The 24,269-nt window shown below is 34.4% G+C and overlaps 1 protein-coding gene across 5 annotated transcripts in view; it reads left to right on the top strand.

Annotated features, from left to right (window-relative positions):
- LOC143232675 (uncharacterized) overlaps positions 1-24,269 on the top strand; it is a 52,319-nt gene that overhangs the window by 8,884 nt on the left and 19,166 nt on the right. For 4 of the 5 annotated variants that reach the window (XM_076468390.1, XM_076468392.1, XM_076468394.1 and 1 more), the window contains one exon: positions 21,710-21,926. In XM_076468390.1, coding sequence (XP_076324505.1) covers positions 21,710-21,926 — 217 coding nt within the window. Of the gene's footprint in view, positions 1-4,934; positions 5,246-21,709; positions 21,927-24,269 lie in introns of those variants that run through there. The other variant, XM_076468393.1, reaches the window with a different exon arrangement.

The raw sequence follows: 24,269 nt of genomic DNA, 5'->3' as shown, positions 1-24,269 counted from the left end.
CACCAATAAGAAATGAAAAAGAAAACGATGAGACAGCACTTTAAGGGCCTGTTTTTGCTCTTTCGAAGGCGGAAACGAATCTGTCTAAAAGTGCCAAAACTGTTTGCACAGTCCACATTATTTCTATAGGTGAGCAGTCAAAATCTGGACCACAGGAATCCGGAAATTCCTTTGTTTGTTTTTTTCAATTTCGCGCAAAACTATACGAGGACTATCTGCACTAACCGTCTCTAATTTAGCAATGTAAGACTAGAGGGAAGACAGCTAGTTATCAACACCCACTGCCAACTCTTTGGCCATTATTTTACCAACGATTAGTGGGATTGATTGAAATGTCATAACACCCCACGGCTCGTTTGATGTGACTAGGATTCGTACCCGCGACCCTCAGAATACGTGTCGGGTGCCCTAATTACGTGGCCATACAGGGTCGATTTTTTGTTCTGTGTGACAGTCAGTAAATAATCTCACAATCACATTGATATTAGTTTCAGTTCAACTATTTCACGAAACAGCGTATTATTATACTCGATGAATTCATTTTATAGAAAACGTAGCACGTTCTAAATTAGTACAAGATTTAGAAATGATCTGTTATGATGTGAACTAGACCACTACTAAAACTGCTCATGTTAACATTGAATGCTGTAAGAAAGTTGCATATGTGACATTTACATACCACATTTGTCACAACATAACACAGTATACACCACATTTGTCACAACATAACACAGTATACAATTATAATATTTAACGGTGCTTATTTTACGAAAATTCATTCTTAGTATTTTCCTGCTTTTACTTTGGTTTCAGCAGCTGTACCATCGATCCCAGTGAGACGTTTGTCAAGTGTTTTGTTGGAACTTTTTGTGGAACTTGCACAGGTTCAATCGTTGTTGTTGTGGGTAACACAATGATTATGTTAATCCATCTTCTAAACGTATACATCCATCAGTTTTATCTATTAGATATATATTTTAACACCCTTTGCTATGTAGTAATGGTTGTTTATCCACGTAAAATACTTCCAAGACGTTTCTTTTGTAACAGACAATATATGGCATATCTTTTCTAAACCCTTCGCATCTGAGCATTATCTTTCTCACCTTAAATAAAGTATTTTATAGTATGTGAAAGACAGTAAGTAAGTTCTGTTACAATTCAACTGATTTCGTGGTGTTCGTGTCCGGTATTTGGGGAGGTAATGTGGCGTAGACAGATTTGTGAACTTGGGTACGTAGCTTTTTTATGAAACTTCACATAGTGGACAATTATCTTATTTAGAGTAATAAGAAACATTTCAAGAAATGTCAAAAAGCTTGTTTACATTTCCGAATTTTCTGCACTGTTCACAATGTTTTATCAATACATTTTCGTACATAACGCTTTCTTTCACGCCTCCACATATTGTAACTACTATTGCTTACTTACATATAAGGGTATAGTGATGACGCCATGGGGCAACCAGGAACGATGGAAAGGTCTGTTTGGCGTGACACATCGCCCATAATGTGATTCGTGAGACTGAAACAACCTTTTAAATTTCAAGTGACCCTAAATGTTGATACTGGTGACTCAGACCGGACTGATTCATAGCTTAAAATCAGATGAAGGTTGTCGATAAAAACTAACCAAATTATGTCTTAGATATAAATAGTTAATACAACAGTACTTGTATAGTAACTAACTCACAGCGCTGAAATATTGTAATGCAAGAAAGGGTATGGAACCTTGTTAAAAAAGAAAATATATATGATAGGCTATTGAAACTTAAAATTTGCCAAAAATATATCGAATTATCTAACTTAAACTGACTTCGTGGAAGAAAGACGATGATGGTTTAAACACGGAGAAGCCTAGTAAAACAATAGCGATGATTTAAATACAAGTTATGTGAAATGCAGCTTAAAGACATAATATCGAGTCTGTTATAATTAGGCTTAGTGTTACGTATCAGAACTACTCAGAAAGTTATATGACACGACCTTGCAACCATTTAAATTCGCTCGGAATAAGTGGTCTTCGTTTGGTTGCCAAGTTCTTGAAATAAGTGTTAATGCTAAAAATTTGGCTTCTGTCTATGTCCTATAACGAAAAAAAAATTGTTTAATATTGCGATCAATTAGACCTTTCATACTTGCAACAAAGGTTTTTAACCTCAAATGCTTGTAATACTAAATAAAACTAAGCCTCTGAGACAATAGTCTGAAAATATACGTGTATTTCCCGGAGGCTTAAAAATAGTTTTCTGCTGCTTCCTTTTGTTTTTACGACGTCGTGAAAACAAAAATAAAACTTTTTTTTTTTGCTTTAGTTTAGCCCAGAGTTACAAAAATGTAAGAAGTTAGTTATATTTAGTGAAGAAGTATAATGTGTGTAGTTTTTATTTCATTACTAGTTTGTTTCTTGTTCAGCACAAAGCTAAACAATGAGCTATATGTGCTGTGCCCACCACGGATATCAAAACTCGGGTTTTAGAATTATAAGAATTTGGATTTACTTTGTATTGTTTATAAGAAGGATCGCGTGAAAATGTCGCGAAGAATAATTAACAGAATTATTAGTTGTCTATGAAATTTTAATTGTAAAGACAGGTTTGCGATGTAAATATATTCATTTCGAAATGTAGAATAATAATCAAACCTTCAAATTAAAATTTTCGATAGGCTGTCCACTGGTAGTATTTTAATTTTTGCTTGTGAATTAGTATGGTTAAAAAGGGTTGTTAATGAGGTTATGGATGCGTGGTGAAATGATAATAAATTTTGGATTACGAATTATGAAACATTTACTTAATTTTCGTTATATGGTGGGCTATATGTTTAAATTAAATAATATATTATGTAGTTTATTCCACGACCTTGCATTTCAAAATATCCGTTATCAGCATGTATCTGTTCATATAGAAATAAGAGGATATGATACCCTAGAACATGTCTAAACATACAAAAAAATTAGCAATTATACTGGCAACTTTCTTAACAGCAAAATTATAATTCAACACGCCAAAGATTTAACTCATGTGACACTTAAAAAATAAAACTCAGTTTGTGAAATACTACGTCTTCCGTGCACTTGTGTATTACACGTCACCTTGGTAACCACCCTATTGTTCGAAGAACTTTCATAATCATGTAAAACCAAACCTTATACATACAGATCTGCGTCGCGACAGATGTAAATCCTTACAGATACATATCACAATCTTGCTGTGGTTACATATAAAGTGAAATTGTAAATAAACTCCCATATTTGAAATCATTGCCTTAGACGAATGATTTTTTTACCAGTGGCATATTGATAATCATAAGGTTTATTCAGGAAAGTTTAAGTGTTTTTGAACAGCTGCCACATAAAGTATTTAACGTACTTTCCATCATTCTCAATCAGTATATTAAGCGTATTTTAAAATGAAGCTATTATAAGCATAAAATGTTGTGGACACTGTTACTTGATCGTTGGAGTAACTTGTACACTGATACCATTTTCTGTACTCTCAGACAAGCACTGTTCTTTTCCTACAGTGCTTATACGAGTGAACAAAAAACGGGGTAATCCTTAGATGATTTAATAGCATTTTATCACAGTTTTTAAGTATCTGAACATGATATTAATCTAGATTTTCAAAAACATTGTTGATATAAATTAACTAGATGTACGATATATAAAATATTGAGTTTCTGAACATCAGTGTCATTTTAGCTATATGTATATGTATAATCGTAGATAAAAAAGAACGTTATACATAAATAACATTTGTTAAGCTAAAAAAACTAAAATTTGTAATATGAATATGAACACGTTATATGATTAAATATGCTATTATGCGTTATACAATGGAATGTTCAATAAAGAAATGTTCGATCTCGACAAGGTGTTGATGAAACTGTGCTGCTTAGCCTCAGGATTTACGGACTACATCTATTAGCCAAATTACGAGTGTAAATAAAATCTAAAATAACAAAATAAATTTTACAAAGCACAGGCTGCTTATTTTAAAACTACTGGTATTGGTGATTCTTCATATATCGACCTGGAAATTCCCTTACTAGGGATGTTAGCCATCTGGTGAGAGTTAATCAGACCAGAGAGTCTGATTCTTGAACTCGGTTTATTTGATACAGAAACGGATAAAATGTGGTTATAAAAAACAAACAAACTGACAACTTAAACGTTTAGTAGTCTAAATAGTGTTTGTAGTCAATGGCCCTTTGAATCTATAAATATTTATTAGATGAAATATTTTTGTAAATATTAGTACAGTTTTATTTTAGTTTAATTAGGTCTTCCGTTTACACACTAATTTTTATCCTGTATTTTAAGTTGAAGTAAACTCTTCAACCAAATTCAGTAAGTCTGTCTGTCCACTTTTACAGGTAATATAGTATATATATTTTTTTCAACTAACGTATTCTGTTAGCGAAAACTGTGGAGTTGATTTTGGCTCACATAAGACTTTTGATTTAGAGAGAGGAATGGCATTACAGTTACGTCTGCCATGGAATGTTTATATATAACCGCATGCCGTAAGGTGGGCATACAGGAATAGGAATTGTTAGAGGAACATGACGTCAGTTGTGAACATTCCCTAAATCTAAACATGCTAGAAAAGGAAGTGAATCTTTTTTATCTCTATAAAATCAAAATTCAGCCAGTTCAGAAGACATGTTTTCAATATTGACTTTATTTTTATCAAAATAAAAGAGAAGTCATTAAAATTAATATATATAGATATATAATTTCAGCTAGTAAAACCCGTGTCTTTTGTAAGCAAAGTGGTTTTAAGTAACGATCACGTATAGTAGTTTTACAACAATTCTGTGGGCGTTGTAGAACCTTCAGCTTCCATTCTGCGTTTTGTAAATACAATATGCAGAGAGTACTGCACACGATACTGAGCCGCTATTGACGTAACAACCGCGAACATGACGCAGGCGCACTATGAACACCCATCTTTTGCTGCAGCATCTTCCACGGTAAAACCAGTGCTGGTTACGTCGCTCCAACGGTCAACCATTACTGAATTAATATATCTATTATCAGGGTTTAAGCCTAAAAGTGTAATTATATGCAACTTGAGTTGATTCACAAAGACACTGAACTTATACTAAGGCCAAGTGGTGACAACTGAGATATGTTATGAAGACTACGCCTTGTAGCTGTAAACCTGAAGCTAACGGAAACGTCTCCTGCCTTCATCCTTTCAGTTGTCATGGAGACAGAATACCAGCATCCCTACATTCTTGTGAGTTATTTAAGTTCCAACAGTGTATACAAATATATCGTGTAGCAACCCCAAGTTAACAACATAATTATTGAGGTTGATTTATTAAGATTAAATTGAGTTACTTGGAATGGAGTGTTTAGCTAATGTTTATATTCTGAATGCGTAATATGCAAGTACAATCTATATATTTATATCTAAACACATACGTGTATTTTAATTAGCTGAACAAGTCTTACAACTACAACAGAAACACTGTATATGATATAAAAAAATATCACCAGGGCACAAGCTTTTATGCAACATTTTTGTTGCAGTTGTTAAGACTTGTTTAGATGATTAAAATGTTTTGTTTTTCATCACAGGTTTCGTCTTGTTTTTAACGCAGTCCTTCCATACGATGTTAAAATCTACTTATCTGTTGAAATAATGATTTTAGACGTACACATATGCACATATATATATACATACAAGATAAAAACACCAAGGAATATTATGAAGCTGGCTCTCTAATTATAAATATATAAGCTATTGCGTCTTATAAACAGCCTTTAGTTCTGACAATTAAGAATTAAAGTACATGCTTTACCATTTAGTAAGCCTCCTTTATAAATGGCGCAAGTTTAAGTTCACGTTGTTAAAGAATAAATTTTGGCGTTAAATACGTAATAGTTACTTATCAATTAATATCTTTCGTATGTCGACAGATTAGTTTCATACCTTGTTTTTTCAAAACTGGCATGCTTATACGTAAATAACGTGTTTAAAAATATATTGTTATTGCCATCAAATATAGTTACGTTCATTTATTCACTGTCAAATGTAAATGATTCTTTTTTTTTTATTATAATTAATGTATCGAGTGTTGCGCTTAATTATTTCCTGACTTGAAAATTAAAACAAACACCAAATTTGAACAGCTGTTTCGAAGTTGTTTAAAGTGATTTTTATTTTCTGAGCTGTATTGTATATTTCAAGATATGTTGTGCATAAGAGGCTGAGTGGTTTGAAACTGTACAGTTTTACACATTCGCCATTAAAATAGTTTAATTGTGCTCATAATTTTGTTGTTAATTTCTAATGAAAAGTTTCACAATCTACAAGGATAAAAGCAGTAGATCGTCTAATAAACGGTAGGTTACGATAACGTTGTCCTAAAGTGACATGTCTTCTACATAGCACACAGTGGACCAGACATTGATCGATAAATACAAATCAATACATGAAAACAATTTCGTTAAACTCTATAATTTTTCTATTCTTATAGTTCCGCGCTGATACAACGGTAAGTCTACGGATTTAGAACGCTAAAATCAGGTGTTCGATTCTCCTCGGTGGACTCGGCAGATAGCCCAGTGTGGCTTTGCTATAAGAAAAACACACATTATTTTACTATTTCAGAGAGAGAAGAACTGAAATCCACTCTGTTTATGCACGGCCCGGCATGGCCAAGCGTGTTAAGGCGTGCGACTCGTAATCTGAGGGTCGCGGGTTCGCATCCCCGTCGCGCCAAACATGCTCGCCCTTTCAGCCATGGGTGCGTTATAATGTGACGGTCAATCCCACTATTCGTTGGTAAAAGAGTAGCCCAAGAGTTGGCGGTGGGTGGTGATGACTAGCTGCTAAATGAGGGATGGCTAGCACAGATAGCCTTCGAGTAGCTTTGTGCGAAATTCAAAAACAAACTGTTTATGCACTTAAAAAGTGCTGAAACATTCTTCATGAGTTAATTGTAATTTCTATTTTATTAAACAATATAAAACGCTTGACTGCACACTTGCCATAGCTCATGCGAATATACCTCAACAAAATGTTTTCCCCTTGTCGCACGTGTATCCCTGCCCCTTGGCTGCTTGTGTCGTCAGTTGCTCAGAGAAGTGACTAATCGATCGCAGGCGTACTGTACAGAACGTGAACTTTCCTTATGCGTAGAATAACAGTACATGGAGGAATAAAATTTAGCAGCTCAACTGCACATAAGGCCAGTTGTAATTAGTTTAAATTTATGTGTAACTTTATTAGCGACTTTTCTATTTGTAATTTAGTTTGCGAGAAAACGTTTAAAGACATAAATGAAGTTATTAAGTTAACTTAATAAATAGCTGGTTAGCCTGTGTAACGATTTGAAAGGAAAACGTTAATTTTCGTCCGCCATTATTAGTTGGTTTGCTTAAAATATTGTATTTAATTCATTACAAATTATAATTTTTTTTCTTGTGGTATTACCTTTAACCCTTTTACTTTAAAACCCCTAAATTTTCTATATAACAAATTTAAAATTGACAATAAAAAGGACGGCCTATTTTTACCTTAAACCTTATTCAAACATTTTAACTGGTAAAGATAACCAAAGTTTCATTGTGCAATTCTTCGAAAACAGTTAAACCTCAGTTTTTAGTAATTATTGTTTTAAACAAGAAACATCATCGAGTATTGGTGTGATTTTTGGTGCATTCATTCATTGAAAAACAAACATTGTATTAACTGGCTCTTTAACTTTGTTTTTCTGCATTCTAGTGGCTAAGGAAGGGTTTTTGTCTTTATATGTAAAATGTCTGAAAAAACTAATAATAAAACTCATGTAACATTCACAGTACGTATCTTAGAATATATTTAAGCAGTATAAAAGTGAGTTGGAAGAAGGAGATTAGTTTTCACTTATTTAAAAAGTTTTGTTTTTCTAAGAGTATTAGTTTTTATCTTTTCTGCCTTGATATCTGTTAATGGCATTCAGCAGTATATGTGTACACATTTCTCGAAAAACATTCAATAATACGAGAAACTTTTTTTCTCAGTATTATCGACCATGATACATGTTTATTTGACGGTATCAGGAAAAGTATTAAAGCCCTCATAAATCAAGCATTACAGCATTTGTGTTAGGAAATATCAAGTCGCTCTGAGCTGTAACTGTTAAGACATGGATAACAGTTTGAGTTGTAATGTGCATGATTATTAAACTTAGGATGTGAATCTATCTAAACCTAAACCTCTGGTTACTGTTTGTGTTTCTGAGCCCTTTCTAAAAGGGACATTTTTCACACACGCGACATGTTTGTTTACAGAGTCTTCTATGACGTCACAAGATTCATACTTTCAATGGCTATATCAGGAATCTCCAGAAATAATAATAATAAAAACAAAAATAGGTTGGGAAAAGGAAGTATATTCATTATATCGGTATATATGTTCTATGTTAAAACTATTTGAGGAAATTACTCAGTTCAAGCCTACACAAGTATGCACGTGTATCAGGATAGGAATTAATAGGGAAAAAAATAAATCTGCAGCCAAAAACCCACGTAAACACGTTTGATGATAATCATATGTACGACTGGTGATTTTAGAAGAGAACTGGTACCTTCATTGATTGCTTCTGTATGTGACCTGCGTAGCGTAAAGTACAGGCGTAATTTGAGAAATGGAAAACGATACAGCCAATATACATTTTACACTTATTTACAAATCAAATGGAACAAAAAAAAACAAAAAACAACTAAATAAGCTGAAGATCTGCCAAAAGATCTATAAATAGACATTTTAGTTGTTGTTTCATCACCAGTGGGTTTGTAGACGACAGAGTTGCTTGATTGTGCCTGTTGTTTGTGTTTGGAGGTCAATCAATCAAACATTGGTATTCTCCTCAGTTCTAAAGAATGAAGATTATGCTTCTCGATTGGTTTCTGTTACAGGCAGCCTGCACCAACTTTTCTGATTCAAAATTCCCGTTTTAAAACTGGGTTTAGTGCCATCACTCAACTAACTCTGTGTCTGCGTGTTGTTTTCCTGGTCCGGCATGACCAAGCGTGTTAAGGCGTGCGACTCGTAATTTGAGGGTCGCGGGTTCGCATCCTGGTCGCGCCAAACATGCTCGCCCTCCCAGCTGTGGGGGCGTTATAATGTGACGGTCAATCCCACTATTCGTTGGTAAAAGAGAAGCCCATGAGTTGGCGGTGGGTGGTGATGACTAGCTGCCTTCCCTCTTGTCTTACACTGCTAAATTAGGGACGGCTAGCACAGATAACCCTCGAGTAGCTTTGTGCGAAATTCGAAAAACAAACTTGTTCTTCTTCCGTCGATTTTACGCATCACAATTTCTGTTAACATTCTCCTCCCCTAAAGTCTAATTATGTGCTCAAAATAGTACATTATTTGATTTTCTCTCTGGCCAGCAATTGTATTTTTCCTTTAAAGGTTCCAATTGTCCCTCATTAAAATGAACTAAATAATTAAAATACAATGTTTTAATTGTGCACAGAAAAAAAAACGTAATTTTTATGTGATTTTAAAGGTAACACAAGTATCATCCATTTAAACGTCTTCACTAGATTTTTTATGTAGTTGATCTTCATAACTTGTCTGTAATAGCATATTTAAAGTTAAATACTTATATAAAAGTCGTACGTCTCGAAGGCTTTGGCAAAAGATGTTAGCATGTTTATGTTCTAAAAGATATCAGATACTGATTATTTGTGTGTTAATCTCTATACACCAGTGTCATTACATTTACGAATCTTCCCTGAATGTGTTCCAACGCCTGAAGCTGTTCAAGTAAAGACATAAGATATATCTCTTTCAGGATAAGAAAAAGAAAGTTAAATATCTCAGAAATATTGACATATTTTATTTTGCTTTGATTCCAGAAGTACTCTAAACACTACTTAAACCTACACTAAGAGAATGTGTTGACGATGCTCATAGAAATTCGTGTAAACGACTTGCTCTATCATAGTTATTTCAAAGAGACTTTTGTTAGAATAGTAACAACTGTATTTGATAATCTTCAGCCTTTAAATGGCATCTCTATTATGATTTATGTGTGTGGCATCTATTTTTATTCTGGCAATAAAATTGACAATATTACAACTCACTTTTTCAAACAAAGTCTACTAATTATGCCCGGACCATTCTTGTAATTACACAATTGTTTTCATGTGTGGTACTCACGTGACAATCCGGAAATTTTTGCACATTACAATAAAGAAACGAAGAAGTGTACAAGTCTATTCTACAGCTATGAATAAAAGTTTTGTATTGCATTAGTATTATCCAATGTTGCATTATAACATTAAATGACACCTGCTGAGTAATGTTGCGCTTAAAAATTGCGTGAAGGAATCCAAAGCATTACTGGATCCATTAGGTTGAGAGGATTAAGAAATTCGAAGTCTTGAAAAACCATGGAGTGAGCTACAAATAATAAGTACTACTATTGTGGATTCCAGCAAACTTTTGTGACATCATTTTGTAGTTTTTATGATTAAATAGCTAAATTATATTCATTTATATACATATCTTTTAATTATGTCCTTGAGTGATGCAAAATCTTTGGCCATAGCTGTAGAATTATTTGATGAGAAATAAAATATATATTGTATTTTAATTATTTAAATATTTTACAAAGATCTCGATCAACCAGTAGACAGATGCATTAATTTATCTAAAATAATAAGTTCGTGTTTGTAAGGCCACTGATGGAAAGTCTGTTAAATTTATGTCATTCTTGTGGTGTCTTTTAGGATCTATATTTTTGAACAGATTGTAGATAATAACAGATATTAACAGCAGCAATAATAAAAATAAAACAAAGGATCTCGGGAATTTATTAAAATACATAGTTTATTTTTCTGTCAGATTTTAGCAATTTAGATAACGTTTTATTTAATTTAATAGGTTTTATCTTTTTTCTTTAACAAAAGCTTTTGGAATGCTTAGTTTAGCCGTTCATGTGATGCGGGTTTACTGTCTGAAGACATTCACATTTTAAGGCATGTTCTTGTCGCATTTTAGAAAACTTTTGATTTAAAAATATTCGGTCTGAGTGATGGTCATCCTATTTATATGAAAATAACTGAGTTGCTTAGAAAAAATCATTAAACAAGAATGAATAAACATTCCGATGAAATGATAAATATTAAGTACATTAAATGTAATTACGTATCAAATTTTCATCAATCATTCAAGGAGTACAAATTATTTTAATGGTGATGCTCTCTTGTGTTTCGTAGATACGAAACTTTGTATATTATTAAAGTAGTTGTTATCTGCAAAATATTTGCGATAATTTTCATGCTCTTTGCTTAAAATTTCATTATCTTATCATTTTCAAGCAAGCAATTTAAGTTACGTTTTCTTCCAGACATTATGCGTTAGATCAATACATCCTGGTCTTTTTCAAATAAATTCATGTAGACGTAATTTTATTTAAATAAACTACACAATAAAGTATAGTAATGGTATTTATTTAAAATAGTGCACAAGTATGAAACAGTTACGAGAATTTAGTGTATGATAAAAAAGAAATGCACAAAAATGAATAATAAAACCGGTAATAAAGATACAAAACGTAGCTGAAAGGTGTCGATAACAGCCAGTGAAACAAACCGAGGCTAGATTATTGCAAAGTTAAACAAATGTAAAGTTATAATAACGGCAAACTTAGCTAATTATGAACATACGTCTGAATGAATGTTCATAAAGGGATAATATGTACAGTTTTGAACGAATTACGCATGTATATTTTAGGCCTAAATAAGTCGATAAAGCCCATAGAAAATGTTCAGTGTTGTTTGTATGAAATACTTTGCAAAGAAAAAACTAAAGTTGAAATTGCAGCCAGTCGTCACGTGATAACAACAACATTGTGTCATCGTCTAGCACTTTTATTGTATTAAAAAACTGATTAAGCGAAAACCAGGTAAGGTGATTCTGAATGGAAAAACCAGTATGCAATCCTTTATCCTAGGACATAGACCTTTCTAACGATGAGAGATTTGTGGAGTGTGGTTGAGAAATTTGCAAGAAAAGTTCCAAAAATACAAACGCAATCGTTTTTTGTTTGGAATAGATTCAATGTTTAGGTATCGTAAATTTCAAAGATTTTTTATTCTTGTACAATCTGTTTTTTGTGTTTAAAACTAGGCAAGCAGATATACAATTTAAATGTATTATTTATTATTTATTATTTATTATTTTCGCGACTCTCTTGTCGATAAATAGTGGAATCTACAAAACAAAACCCACCAATAATAAAATTCTTGACTTAGTTAATCACTCATACATGCACTGGTGTAACTACAGTTTAGTATGTGGAGGAAAGTTACCAACGGAATCTAAAAAAGGCTCAGCATGGCCAAGTAGTTAAGGCGCTCGGCTCTTAATCTGAAGGTTGCGGGTTCCAATCCCCATCGCACAAAACATGCTCACCCTTTTAGCCGTGAGGGCGTTATAAGTTTCAGTCAATCCCATTATTCGTTGGTTAAAGAGTAGCCCAAGAGTTGTTGGTGGGTGGTGATGATTAGCTACCTTCTCTCTAGTCTTACACTGCTAAATTAGGGATAGCTAGCGTAGATAACCTTCTTGTAGCTTTGCGCGAAATTCAAAAACAAATACACAAACATTCTCACAATAATTAGTTCAGAGTTTAGTGTTAGGCAGATGCGCGTAAATATTGTTCTCGGGTACCAAGGAATAACATAAAAGTTTTTATAATTTCATTAAAATAATTATTTCCCTTTTTAATCTATTGAATTTTACGTTTCATTAGAACAATTGACAGTTTGTAGTGCCAGCTTCCAAAGAACGTATATATACCACATAATAAAATTAGTCCAGTTGTGTTATGGAAAAGATAACAAACATTAGTATCCGCTACAAAAGGTTTTCAGTCACAATGTGGTTTTATTTCTGTACTCTTGAATTATTTACATTAATAAGTGATTTTATTATAAAATACTCGATATATGTTTATATACTTCAATTTTGGAATGAAAATATATTTACTAAGCTGTTAATTGTAGGAATGGTGGAACATCTTAGTTAAACTCTCATTATAGACTGGTGTCGACTTGACACTATTGAAATTTGTTTTCTCTTCAATAAGTGTTCAAGCTTTATTTTATCAATCACGTTTAATATGTAATTCATTAACTTTATTTTTAGAGCCCCAGATCTGCGCCCTGCCAACTAATGCATGAGTCATATCTTCGAAGCTGTTCTAGTTCCAGTTGGTGATATTCTGATTAATGCATCGGTCTTGAAATTAATGTTTTGCAGCCAAAAATATTATTCATTTTAGAACTTGCTGACATAATCTGTATAATGTGGGGGACGATATGGAGTATTTCATAGAAAAAGTGCAATTTTGATGGCTAACACTTAGTCAAAGGAACATTGAAAACGTTATTGGAAAGTGTAATGGTAACTATAATAATTAGATAAATATAAAACACATTTTAATACTTACCGATCAATAAACCGAAAAATACACAATGTATCGTATTTGAAAAAAAATACCAAATTAAAATGAACCATTGTTTTGTTTTGAGGTATTAATGTGGGAAAATAGATATATATTCTTTCTCGGGAACATGATATTTTTTATGTTTTTGTTATACCAACATTCATGATTGCAGATCGGCGTATAATTCACCAACTTACCGCTCATAACGTTAATGTAAAACCTGGCTTAAACTTGATGGAAAATATCGAAAATTAGAAATGTATTAAATTCAACACAAATGCATGTATTGGAAATACTCTAAGGTTGAAAGAGCCACTTTCAAGTAATAGAAAATCATCGACTTAAGAATTATTGTTATTACAGAGCTCTCTAATGGCGAACGAACGTCTATAAACTTACCTTGCTATGTGTAGACTGAGCAAAGTCTGTATATAATAAAAGCTTTTTGTATCGAGAAAACAATATTGAAAAATTTGTAAATATAACAGGCCACAGGTTAGTGTATGGAAATCAGATATTGTAGCCAATAGAGAATTACCAGTCACCCACGAATACAAAATAATTAGTTGTTTACTTGTAAGAGTAGTCCAATCTTTTGTATAGGTGAGTTATCAGCTATGCAATGTAGAAACAATGCCAAGGAGTGATAAAGTACGAGTGACAAATTGTATAAATGTCACAACGTGGTTCAACTACATCAATATTTTGCATTCGGATGAACAGTAGCTACCTTATTAAAGAACACGAACGTTTACGGAACAAAACTTACTTAAAAAACGAAAAAACAATTAGTTTCAAGGTTGTGTGTTTTTTTACCTCTGAGAAATATAGAAATGGGAAATTAGAACACCAGATTATATAACCATGTTACTTGTCACTAAATCACCAAGTATACTGTTTTGTGAAAAAATGCATGTTCTAACAGTGTAGAATAATACGTAGGTCTAGTAACTCTTGACAAATCGAGTCTTTGCAATTATTATATATTTAGGCCTTTATTAATCTTCATATTTAGTACAACAGAAACCCAGTGGAAGTACTTGAGTTCAGTAAACAGTTAATATTTTGTGTGCCCTCGTTTGCTTTAATAATTGTAGACAGTCTTTCAGGCATTGTTGCAACATATTTAATTAAAATGCCCTTTGGGATTTTATTCCGTATGTCTCTAATACACTCCAATAAAGTTTCTTTGAAAGTAACTTTTGGTTTATCACGTGTTTGATCTGTTAAATCCCAGATCTGCAGAACTGAATTTTAAGGAGGCCATTGTATTGTTTGAGTAATTCCAGTAGCTTCTTTCTTAGCTAAGTAATTTCTACATGGACTAGATGCTTGTTTGGGGTCATTATCTTCTTGGTAGTAGAATACTTAACTGATAATACGCAAATCACTGGGTATACTGTGACGGGTCAATATCTGATGGAACATGTACTGATCCATTATTCCATCTAGTATGCAAATATCTCCTCTCGCCTCAGCAGAAAAACTCCTCCAAGCCATCACATTGCCCTTCCCATGCTTCAAAGTAGTTGCAATGTCTTGAGGCAAGTAACTATCACCCTTCTTCCTCTGGACGTATAACCTACGCTTTGAACCAAATGTTTCAAACTTGGATACATCTAGTCAACAATAATTCAGTTTTTGTACATTTTAGCAAAAAAAAAATCAGTCATTAAAAATATTTGGAAATCGAAATAAAGTCTTCTTGATACTATCTGGACACTTTTCTGTCATTTGTTGCATGGTCATTTATCTCATGTCTGAGATCAGAGACAGTCTTTTCTGTCCCGAAAGCTGCATAAACTAGATACTTCGCACCAGTATCATTGAGATTAGGTATTTTGCTTCTTCCTTTCCTGTTTTCAGATTCACCTGACTTGGTCTCACGATCTTGAGTGTACTTGACAGGGTTTGGGAAGCAAGTCTTCAACAGTTTGTTGGAGAGTTCAACCAGCATCACCTAAAGCTTTTAAGTGAATTCTCTGCTCTATTGATAATTCTATACGCTTTTTTGGGCCGTGACATAACAACAAAGCATAATATATGTATACAGATAAATAGTGTTAAATATTGTTTTTATCGAGATTTATTTGTCGAGTGCTAATAAACTGATTTTGTTTGGCATATAAAAGTATCACATTCTAGCTCCTTGCTAGCTTTTTCTATATAGTTAAAACACTACACGGGGTATCATGACACTTATATCAGAACCTAAATTTGGTCAGTATGTTCATTCAAGTAGAACCTTTATAACATGCTCTTGGTATAAGCATAGGGGAATTCTAAATAAAGATAAGTATCCTCTCTTTGGATTATTCGTTTGTCAATAGGAGTCACTAAACATTACCACAGCGTAATAATGACAAAATACTCTTTTATCCTAACATTTTTGCACAGTACTGTATATATATATATATATATTTGTGTGTATTTGACTTTGCTCTTTTTTCCGACTATGTCAGTTCAGTATAATGATACTTCCAAAAATGGAATAGGAGCATAAAAATTTGGAATTTCTTCAACACCTTCATTTTTCATTTTAGTTTTTCTTACCAGAAATGTACACGAAAACATGAAGTAAAGTCACGTTTTTCCTTAAGAGATGTGCGAGTTCTCCCCTTATTCTAATTTTCTCATCAAAAATCCTTTATCTGCACAATATTTTAATGATGAAACTAAAAATGTTTTCTTACCAGCTTTAATTAAAATATCAGATGCACTGTATTTTCTCATGATGCTTCACAGACTAGCAATCACAGTTTTACTTCATATCTCAACATCAGATCAAATCCTTTATTTACATTAATTTGTTACTTGCTGGCTGTGTTTGTATAAATAATTCATTGGTGTCACACAAAACTCAAGCACGACTATATGTAAAGCTAATATACGTATGGAATATCACACACACATTGATACTGTTACATATATATTACTCGCTAATCATTCCTCAGTACCTGTAAAATCATAACGTGCCATTTAGGAGCCAATAAACATCATCTCATTCCAATTAATCTTGCAATAAATAAGCCATCCTAACAGCGTAATGAATAAATGTCGATCATACAATGTCATTCATACACTTAATCACAGAATACCACTTCATATGTCAGATAGTAAGAACACCAATTAGTTCCAGTCATTGTTCTGATAATAAATAAACTTAATGTTCCGAAAATTGTTTATCTCGAAGTTTAAATTCAAATGAAGTTCAGTTTAGTGATCAACGAGTGTTGTTGGGTTATACTGTTTCTGATGAGAAGTGGAATTCTCTGAAACTAGTATAACCCAGTAACACATCTTGATCAAAGTGTAGGTCGAACTGGACCTCCCTTGAAATTTCAGAATACTAAGTTTATTTATTATATCTGCTATTTTGCGGCTATATTATGTGAAGAACTGAGTAGTGGCCATTGATGGTTTTTCTTGGCCCGGCATGGCCAAGCGCGTAAGGCGCGCGACTCGTAATCTGAGGGTCGCGGGTTCGCGCCCGCGTCGCGCTAAACATGCTCGCCCTCCCAGCCGTGGGGGCGTTATAATGTTACGGTCAATCTCACTTTTCGTTGGTAAAAGAGTAGCCCAAGAGTTGGCGGTGGGTGGTGATGACTAGCTGCCTTCCCTCTAGTCTTACACTGCTAAATTAGGGACGGCTAACACAGATAGCTCTCGAGTAGCTTTGTGCGAAATTCCAAAACAAACAAACAAGACGGTTTTTCTTCACTTCACCTATTCAATATATAGGTTTTTCATACAGTAACAGTGACTGTAAAGCAACACCTACATTATATTTGATTCATTGTTCTGATAATCAAATAACGTTCAGAAGTCGAGAGTGCATGTGCTGCCATCTAGGAGTCAATAAACTCGAATCGCTTTCTCGCCTTCACAAAATAAATAACTGTTAGCAGAATTTATTCAAACTAAAGTCTTCCAGCTAAACTTTCTTCAATAATGATTTATATTCGTGTGTTCCACTACAATACTTATTAACACACACTCAGAATAACACAGACTAAATACGACATTCCATAGCGAGATACTTTTACTGTCAGGAAAATGGATTTATAATGAACGATTTAAAGAAAGGTAGTTTCCAACAACAAAAATAGATCAGCAGGTATAAAACGAGTATCCTGCATTATTTTATGTAGAAATTCTACTATTTCTAGTTAATACGAAATGTTCTTTGAAAAAATGAATAAAACCCATATAACCCGAACGCTTCCGAAAGGTGTACCTTTCTTCTTCAGGATACTGTGGCTAAGATATATACTAACTGTCAAGAATCAACTCGGTTCCAGCTGAACCAGTAATTATCTTGTTCTCCGATAACTTGGTCTGAACAAATTACCAAGCTAATATAAAGCCATGACATCCACTGTTTCACCAACAGATGTATGGACTGTGTTAATGTGTCGACTGATGGACAAACTGACTCATTTAATGAAGTAATTGATAAGGATCAGCAGGGAAATGGTTACCTTATTTAATCCAGAAGAAAATTATAGTTCTCTGCAATGGAGAACTCTCTGTTGGAGTTTTCCCTATCAGGTAGTTTTTATGTAAGCAGTACACACTATACAATGTTTAGACCACCATTCAACTTCTCAATTTGAATATGACCAGTAGAATCACTGTCGCATAAGTAGTATAGGTATGTGTAACATTTTGTTGGCATCCAGTTTTTGTATTTTGTAAGTATTATTGCAAAATATTAGTAGCTATGCTGAGAGAGCTATTATATAATAAATGAAGAAACATGTTCAAATTTTCAAAAGAAGACTCAAATGTGCAACTAAACCTCAAGACATAATGGGAACATCAAGCATCTCTCTAACTGTAGTCCTTGCAGTGTAAGCTCCATTAGTCTCTTAACACTGACCCCTTAGCCCATAACCAAAATATACTTTTCAATCCCTTTTTCTATAAGAACATGTAGTTGGAGGCATCATGAACATCTGCTACAGAACAATCATCATGTGAAAGTCTGTGAAGCTCTATTCTCTTACTGGCATCAAGAAGGCTGTATTAGTAAATTAATTAATTTTAGCACAATGGAGACACCTTGATGGAGCACTTTGGGCAAGGAGTAGCAACTGCGGGTACTGTTGGATTTATCCTGCTCTTGCAACCTGTTTGATGTTGTTATTTTGAACGCAGTAGCCGCAGTAACTGCTTCCATCAGGATGAAAGCGTTTCTCAGAAGCAGATGATGTTGTAGGAATTTAACTTTGTATTTTCTTGATAAACTTGGCAATGAGTATATCCTCACTATTTACCAATGTTATAGTAGAGTATAACTTCCTGTGTAGATAGATGCACATGTCACCCATATAAACAAACACTTCTCAGTGAGACTCCCTTTTAAGCCTTAAACTTAGTTTAATGTTTAGTAAAGTTATCCGCTGTGTCAAACATTCATCGAAATTTCGTCATATTGCTCCTTACTTAAGTGGTTAATTGCGTCTTCTACAGGGCGATCAGAACTCTACATCAGGTATGCTACTACCTGTCTTCAAACCCAACTATTCCAATCAGTTATCTGTTTGTAAAAACTTTTAAAAATATCCCATTTTGCCATTGGACACACCATTGAATGCTAAGAGGGAAATACGCTTAACCTCCCTCACACGGACGTGTGGTGGTGATAGTAACCTGTCTATAAAAAAGTCTCAGCTGAGACCAGGCTGGAACATCATAAATGTCGATATTAACATTTTAGGTGTGCTTATAGAATCATATGTTTGAACACATGTTACTTGGGCAACAGAAGGACAAGTTCCTGAAGACAGCTCGTCCATGGGATCTGCTTGATTTTATATTTCTTATTGACTCATGGTTGGATAGCCAGCATGTCTTCTGTCACAAAGAGGCTCAACTTATACTACGGATTACTATTTTCACAGAATGACGCCTGTTATCATATTTACTGATGGAACAACTTGGATTGATGGTATGTATAATCCACCAATGGCACCTACATCTCTTTTTGCTGGTTTGGAGTGGTACAGTTGTGTTACTCAATAAGTGCCTGGGAATTTTGTACACATCACCTTATTCAGCCTCACACTGATTAGACTACGAGTCATCACAACAACTTTCAGTCAGCCATGCTTCCTATGCACTAAGATCGATTCTTATAGGTAGAAACCATTGAGCATCTCTGAAAGTCACAAGTTCAATTAGCTTCCTTTCCTGAACTTTTGGATGCAATCATGGATTTTTACAGGGATGGCAAAGGCTTAACATCTACGAGAGACACTTCTTCAAAACCTAACTACTGTCCTAGAAATATATATGTCCTCGGTAATGAATTCTTCATTATAGTCAAAACTCCTTCTACTTTTCGAAAATGCAATTTTATTATTCAAGTATATTTAAACTTAAGACTCACAAAAGTTAAAATTAACTGTAAAATGAAACTGTTAAGAAAAGAAAAACTGTGCATTGACAAATCCTTTGGTCACGGCATCAAAGATTCTAATATAACCTTACTCTGTGTTCTAATTTCTCATGAACATTGATAATCTTACAGATACGTATTGCAACAAGAATATTGTGAGGAAAGTCAGTAAATGTACCACAGAGTTAAATCTGAATTCTCTGACTTTGACTCTATGACTGAAGAAAAAGAGCAGATACTTCAATGGAGACTGGCTCTATACTATTTCACGTTAATATGATCTAAACGAAAATATACCAGTAGTACAAGGGCTGTTCAAAAAATACGCGGACTGTTTGAATTGCGCGGCTCCAGTTGGTTTCAGGGGAAGCCGCTTGGTGTCGCTAGGTTCGCACAGATCAGCTGATTACGACGCCATTTCCCGATTGCAGATATCTTCATTTGTGTATTAGCTACGCGGTTTTAAGTGAAGTGCGATTTTTTCGTTTGGCGGATTTCAGAATGAATGACCTGAAGGAGCAACGACTTGCTGTAAAATTTTGTGTTAAACTTGGAAAATCTGCGACTGAAACTTTTTGCTATGCTTAACACGGCTTACGGTTTAGTTGCTATGAAGCGTACGGCATGTTTCAAGTGGCATGAACGTTTTAAGGATGGTTGACAGTCCATTGAAGATGATGAGCGTCCTGGACGTCCTTCCACGTCAACTGACGACCCACACGTCGACAAAATCAACACCCTGGTGCGGGCAAATCGACGTCTGACTGTCAGGGAGCTTGCTGAAGAGTGTGGGATATCAGTTGGATCTTGTTACGAGATTTTGACCGAAAAAGTGAAGATGCACCGCGTTGCTGCGAAATTCAGCCCTCTGAACTCGTGAGTTTTTGGCCAAACACTTGATCACTGTTCTTCCCCACCCCCCTACTCACCTGACCTTGCTCCTTGCGATTTTTTCTTGTTCCCCAAACTCAAAAGACCCTTGAAAGGAAGAAGATTTGAGACGATTCCCGAGATTAAGGCAAATACGACGAAGGAGCTGGAGGACATTACAAAAGAAGCGTACCAGGACTGTTTCAACAAGTGGAAACACCGTTGGGATAAGTGTGTGCGTTGGGGAGGAGAGTACTTTGAAGGGGTCCCAGACTTGTAACTTCTAAATAAAGTACATTTTGTTTTATGACGTCAGTCCGCGTATTTTTTTTGAACAGACCTCGTATATACAAAATTCTGTACTGCTATCTCTGTCAACGTGCTTGTTTTATCTATGTCCCTTGTAGTTAGCCATTGCAACAGAAAAATAATGGAATATCCTACTTTAGAGCATTACCTAAATTTCTAGTGGAATAACACTGTCCACCTTTTCATTGTCTGTTCTGTTTTACAGCAGTAATTCACACGAAACAAAAAAACACATAATATCAGTGTGGAATGACCCAAAATAATAGTTGGAGCAAAAATAATTTAGACACAATCCTTGATCCACGTTATTCTCTGTGCTTTTAAAATTACAAACACATGTTGAAGAGTGTACGTGCGAAAAACCCTAGATGAGCATGAAACGCATACTTTATTATAAAAAAAAAGGTAGGAAACAATAAATATGATTAGCATACCACAAAGCTTTTTCATAATTATGTGCAACAGGTTATATTAATTATGCAATTATTTTTAAGTCATAAATGCCCCTAAAAAGTACTGAAACTTCAGACCCAAAGAAGTATAAAAATTTATCGTATGTCTTTTATTGATGGTTTAGTTGAAAAGAAAATAGTTAATATATGTACGACGATGATCTGACAAGTGATCATTCACAAAACCATTGCCCTTTTCAATGTGTTAGCCGACGTCTTGCCTGTCGCACAGACCATGGGTGTTCCTGAAACAACATCGTCTATGTCGTTGGAGCAGATATCAAATAACAGTCAATCTTTAGACCAAACCAACGACGACAGTGATGACGTAACCAGAGACAAATATGATGATGTTAGTCGGAGCGGTGAATCTTGTTTTCAAGATAGTGGAGACTACCAGTGGTGTGTGGACGACGAATGTAACAGGTGTGTTTAACATTTATTGTTTTATTATTTTTGCAGACTTTTGATGCAATTCAATTTATTCTATAAAAGATGCATTCACGTAATGGAACAGTATGGTAAGACAAAACATATATATGAAACAAAATTAACAAAGTAAAACCTGCAAGTTGTTCAATATAGCTATTACTATTTTACATTGCTGCAATTTAATCGGCTCGTCATGGCCAGGTGGTTAGGGCGCTCGACTTCCAATCCGTAGATCGCGGGTTCGAATCACCGCCACACCAAACATGCTCGCCTTTTAAGCTGTGAGGGCATTACAATGTGACAGTCAATCCTACTATTCGTTGGTAAGAGAGAAGCCCAAGAGTTAGCGGTCGGAATCTTCCCTCTAGTCTTACACTACCAAATTAAGGACGGCTAGCGCAAATAGTTCTCGTGTAGCTGGGCGCAAAATTCGAAAACAAACAAAGCAATTTAGTTAGGCTGAATGTTTTCTCCATCATTACAATAGATGTTAGATAACGTGACACAACATGAAGTTTTATTATTTTCAAAATAAAATTAATACTGTTCTTCCCCATTTCTTTACAATAATGAACATTCAAATATACTTTTTTATCTTGGCCCGGCATGGCCAAGCGTGTTAAGGCGTGCGACTCGTAATCTGAGGGTCGCGGGTTCGCATCCCGGTCGCGCCAAACATGCTCGCCCTTTCAGCCGTGGGGGCGTTATAATGTGACGGTCAATCCCACTATTCGTTGGTAAAAGAGTAGCCCAAGAGTTGGCGGTGGGTGGTGATGACTAGCTGCCTTCCCTCTAGTCTTACACTGCTAAATTAGGGACGGCTAGCATAGATAGCCCTCGAGTAGCTTTGTGCGAAATTCCAAAACAAACAAACAAACAAACTTTTTATCTTATTTTCAAAATATTATCTGATTTGTAAGTTTATAAACATACGATATTTATTGGATAACATTAATGATTGTAGTCACAAAGATTCAGTTAAATTTTGTTGAGTGGAACACGATGATGGACTCAGCAGATAGCCCAATGTGGCTTTGCTGTAAAAACACACACACAGAACACAATGATGAATAATAACGAGGTATCTGGAGTCCATGAAGTTTTTAACACCTGGTAGAGGTCAGTTGGTTGGTATAATGTGGTTATTGTTTCTCAAAAGGACAACTAAGTAAGAGATAGAGATTAAGTAACGAAAAATAAAATGTAAATAAGTAGTCATTCATTTATACGTTCGTTCAAAAAACTGATTGCACTATCAAAATTGTGAATATACAAAATATGTAAATTAGAACGAGTAATTGATATACTGTATTTCCCGGCGTCGAAGATCCACCTCCATTTTGATCAGCTAAATTTTGGAAAAAACAACAAAAGGATAAACATAAGAATAAGGTCGCAGCACTTCCACGAATCAAGATGTTTCGTGAATTGTTTAGTGACTTACGGGACATAAATCCTCTTGCCAATTTATCGTTTTTTGTGAGCTATATGCTTATCATATCTACCTTTGAAAGTGTATACCTTATATTACCACTGTAATATATGTATTATTACCAGTAATAGCGTTATTCTAAGCTTGAGTTAAAAAGAGTGTCGGTATTACAGCACTATGTGTACGGTGACCTGTTCTTCTTTATTTATTTGTTATTTAATACTAAGTGATTTATACATTTCATTCTGGGTCATATAGAGGGGCTTGGATTACTGTCTATTGGTGAAACGCTTCCTCTAGGCTCAGGTTTAGGCCTATGAGCAACGTAACCTTCGGCCTGGGGAAAAAATAGCGTCTTCGACGTCGAGAAGTACGGTAATTTTCTGATATATTTCGAATATTTCTGCCTCGGTGCAAACAACTTTTTTAGATGTCTTTACATTTTTGCATGTTAAAATTAAGGTTCTACTATGTATTTCATGGTGGTACAGAAACACGATTATACATTCTAATGGGTATTAGATCATATATAGTAGTTTCACTAAAAGGGTTATGTTTGATTTAATGTAAACGAAATTACTGTGCAGTTACATGATGCTTTCAGTATGTTGCTTCCAGTTGCCATGAGATTGGATGGAATCACCACGTAACATCTTGATATTCGACTGGATGATACTTTGTGACACAAACCATTTAAAGTATTTTAAGTTTTATAATAAATTGTTTACTGTAGATATCATAATGAAGGAGAAACTTCTGGACGTGTGAAAAGATTTCTATCAAACATAATACTATGTTTTCCTTCTACTTTGTTCCCCGATAGGATAGCGGTAAGTCTCCGGACTTACAAATCTAATATCAGAGGTTCGATTCCCATAGGTGGACACAACAGATAGCCCATATGG

Source organism: Tachypleus tridentatus, chromosome 11 (assembly GCF_004210375.1).
Source record: "Tachypleus tridentatus isolate NWPU-2018 chromosome 11, ASM421037v1, whole genome shotgun sequence".
Classification (NCBI taxonomy): domain Eukaryota; kingdom Metazoa; phylum Arthropoda; class Merostomata; order Xiphosura; family Limulidae; genus Tachypleus; species Tachypleus tridentatus.
This window is presented reverse-complemented; position numbering and strand designations above follow the sequence as displayed.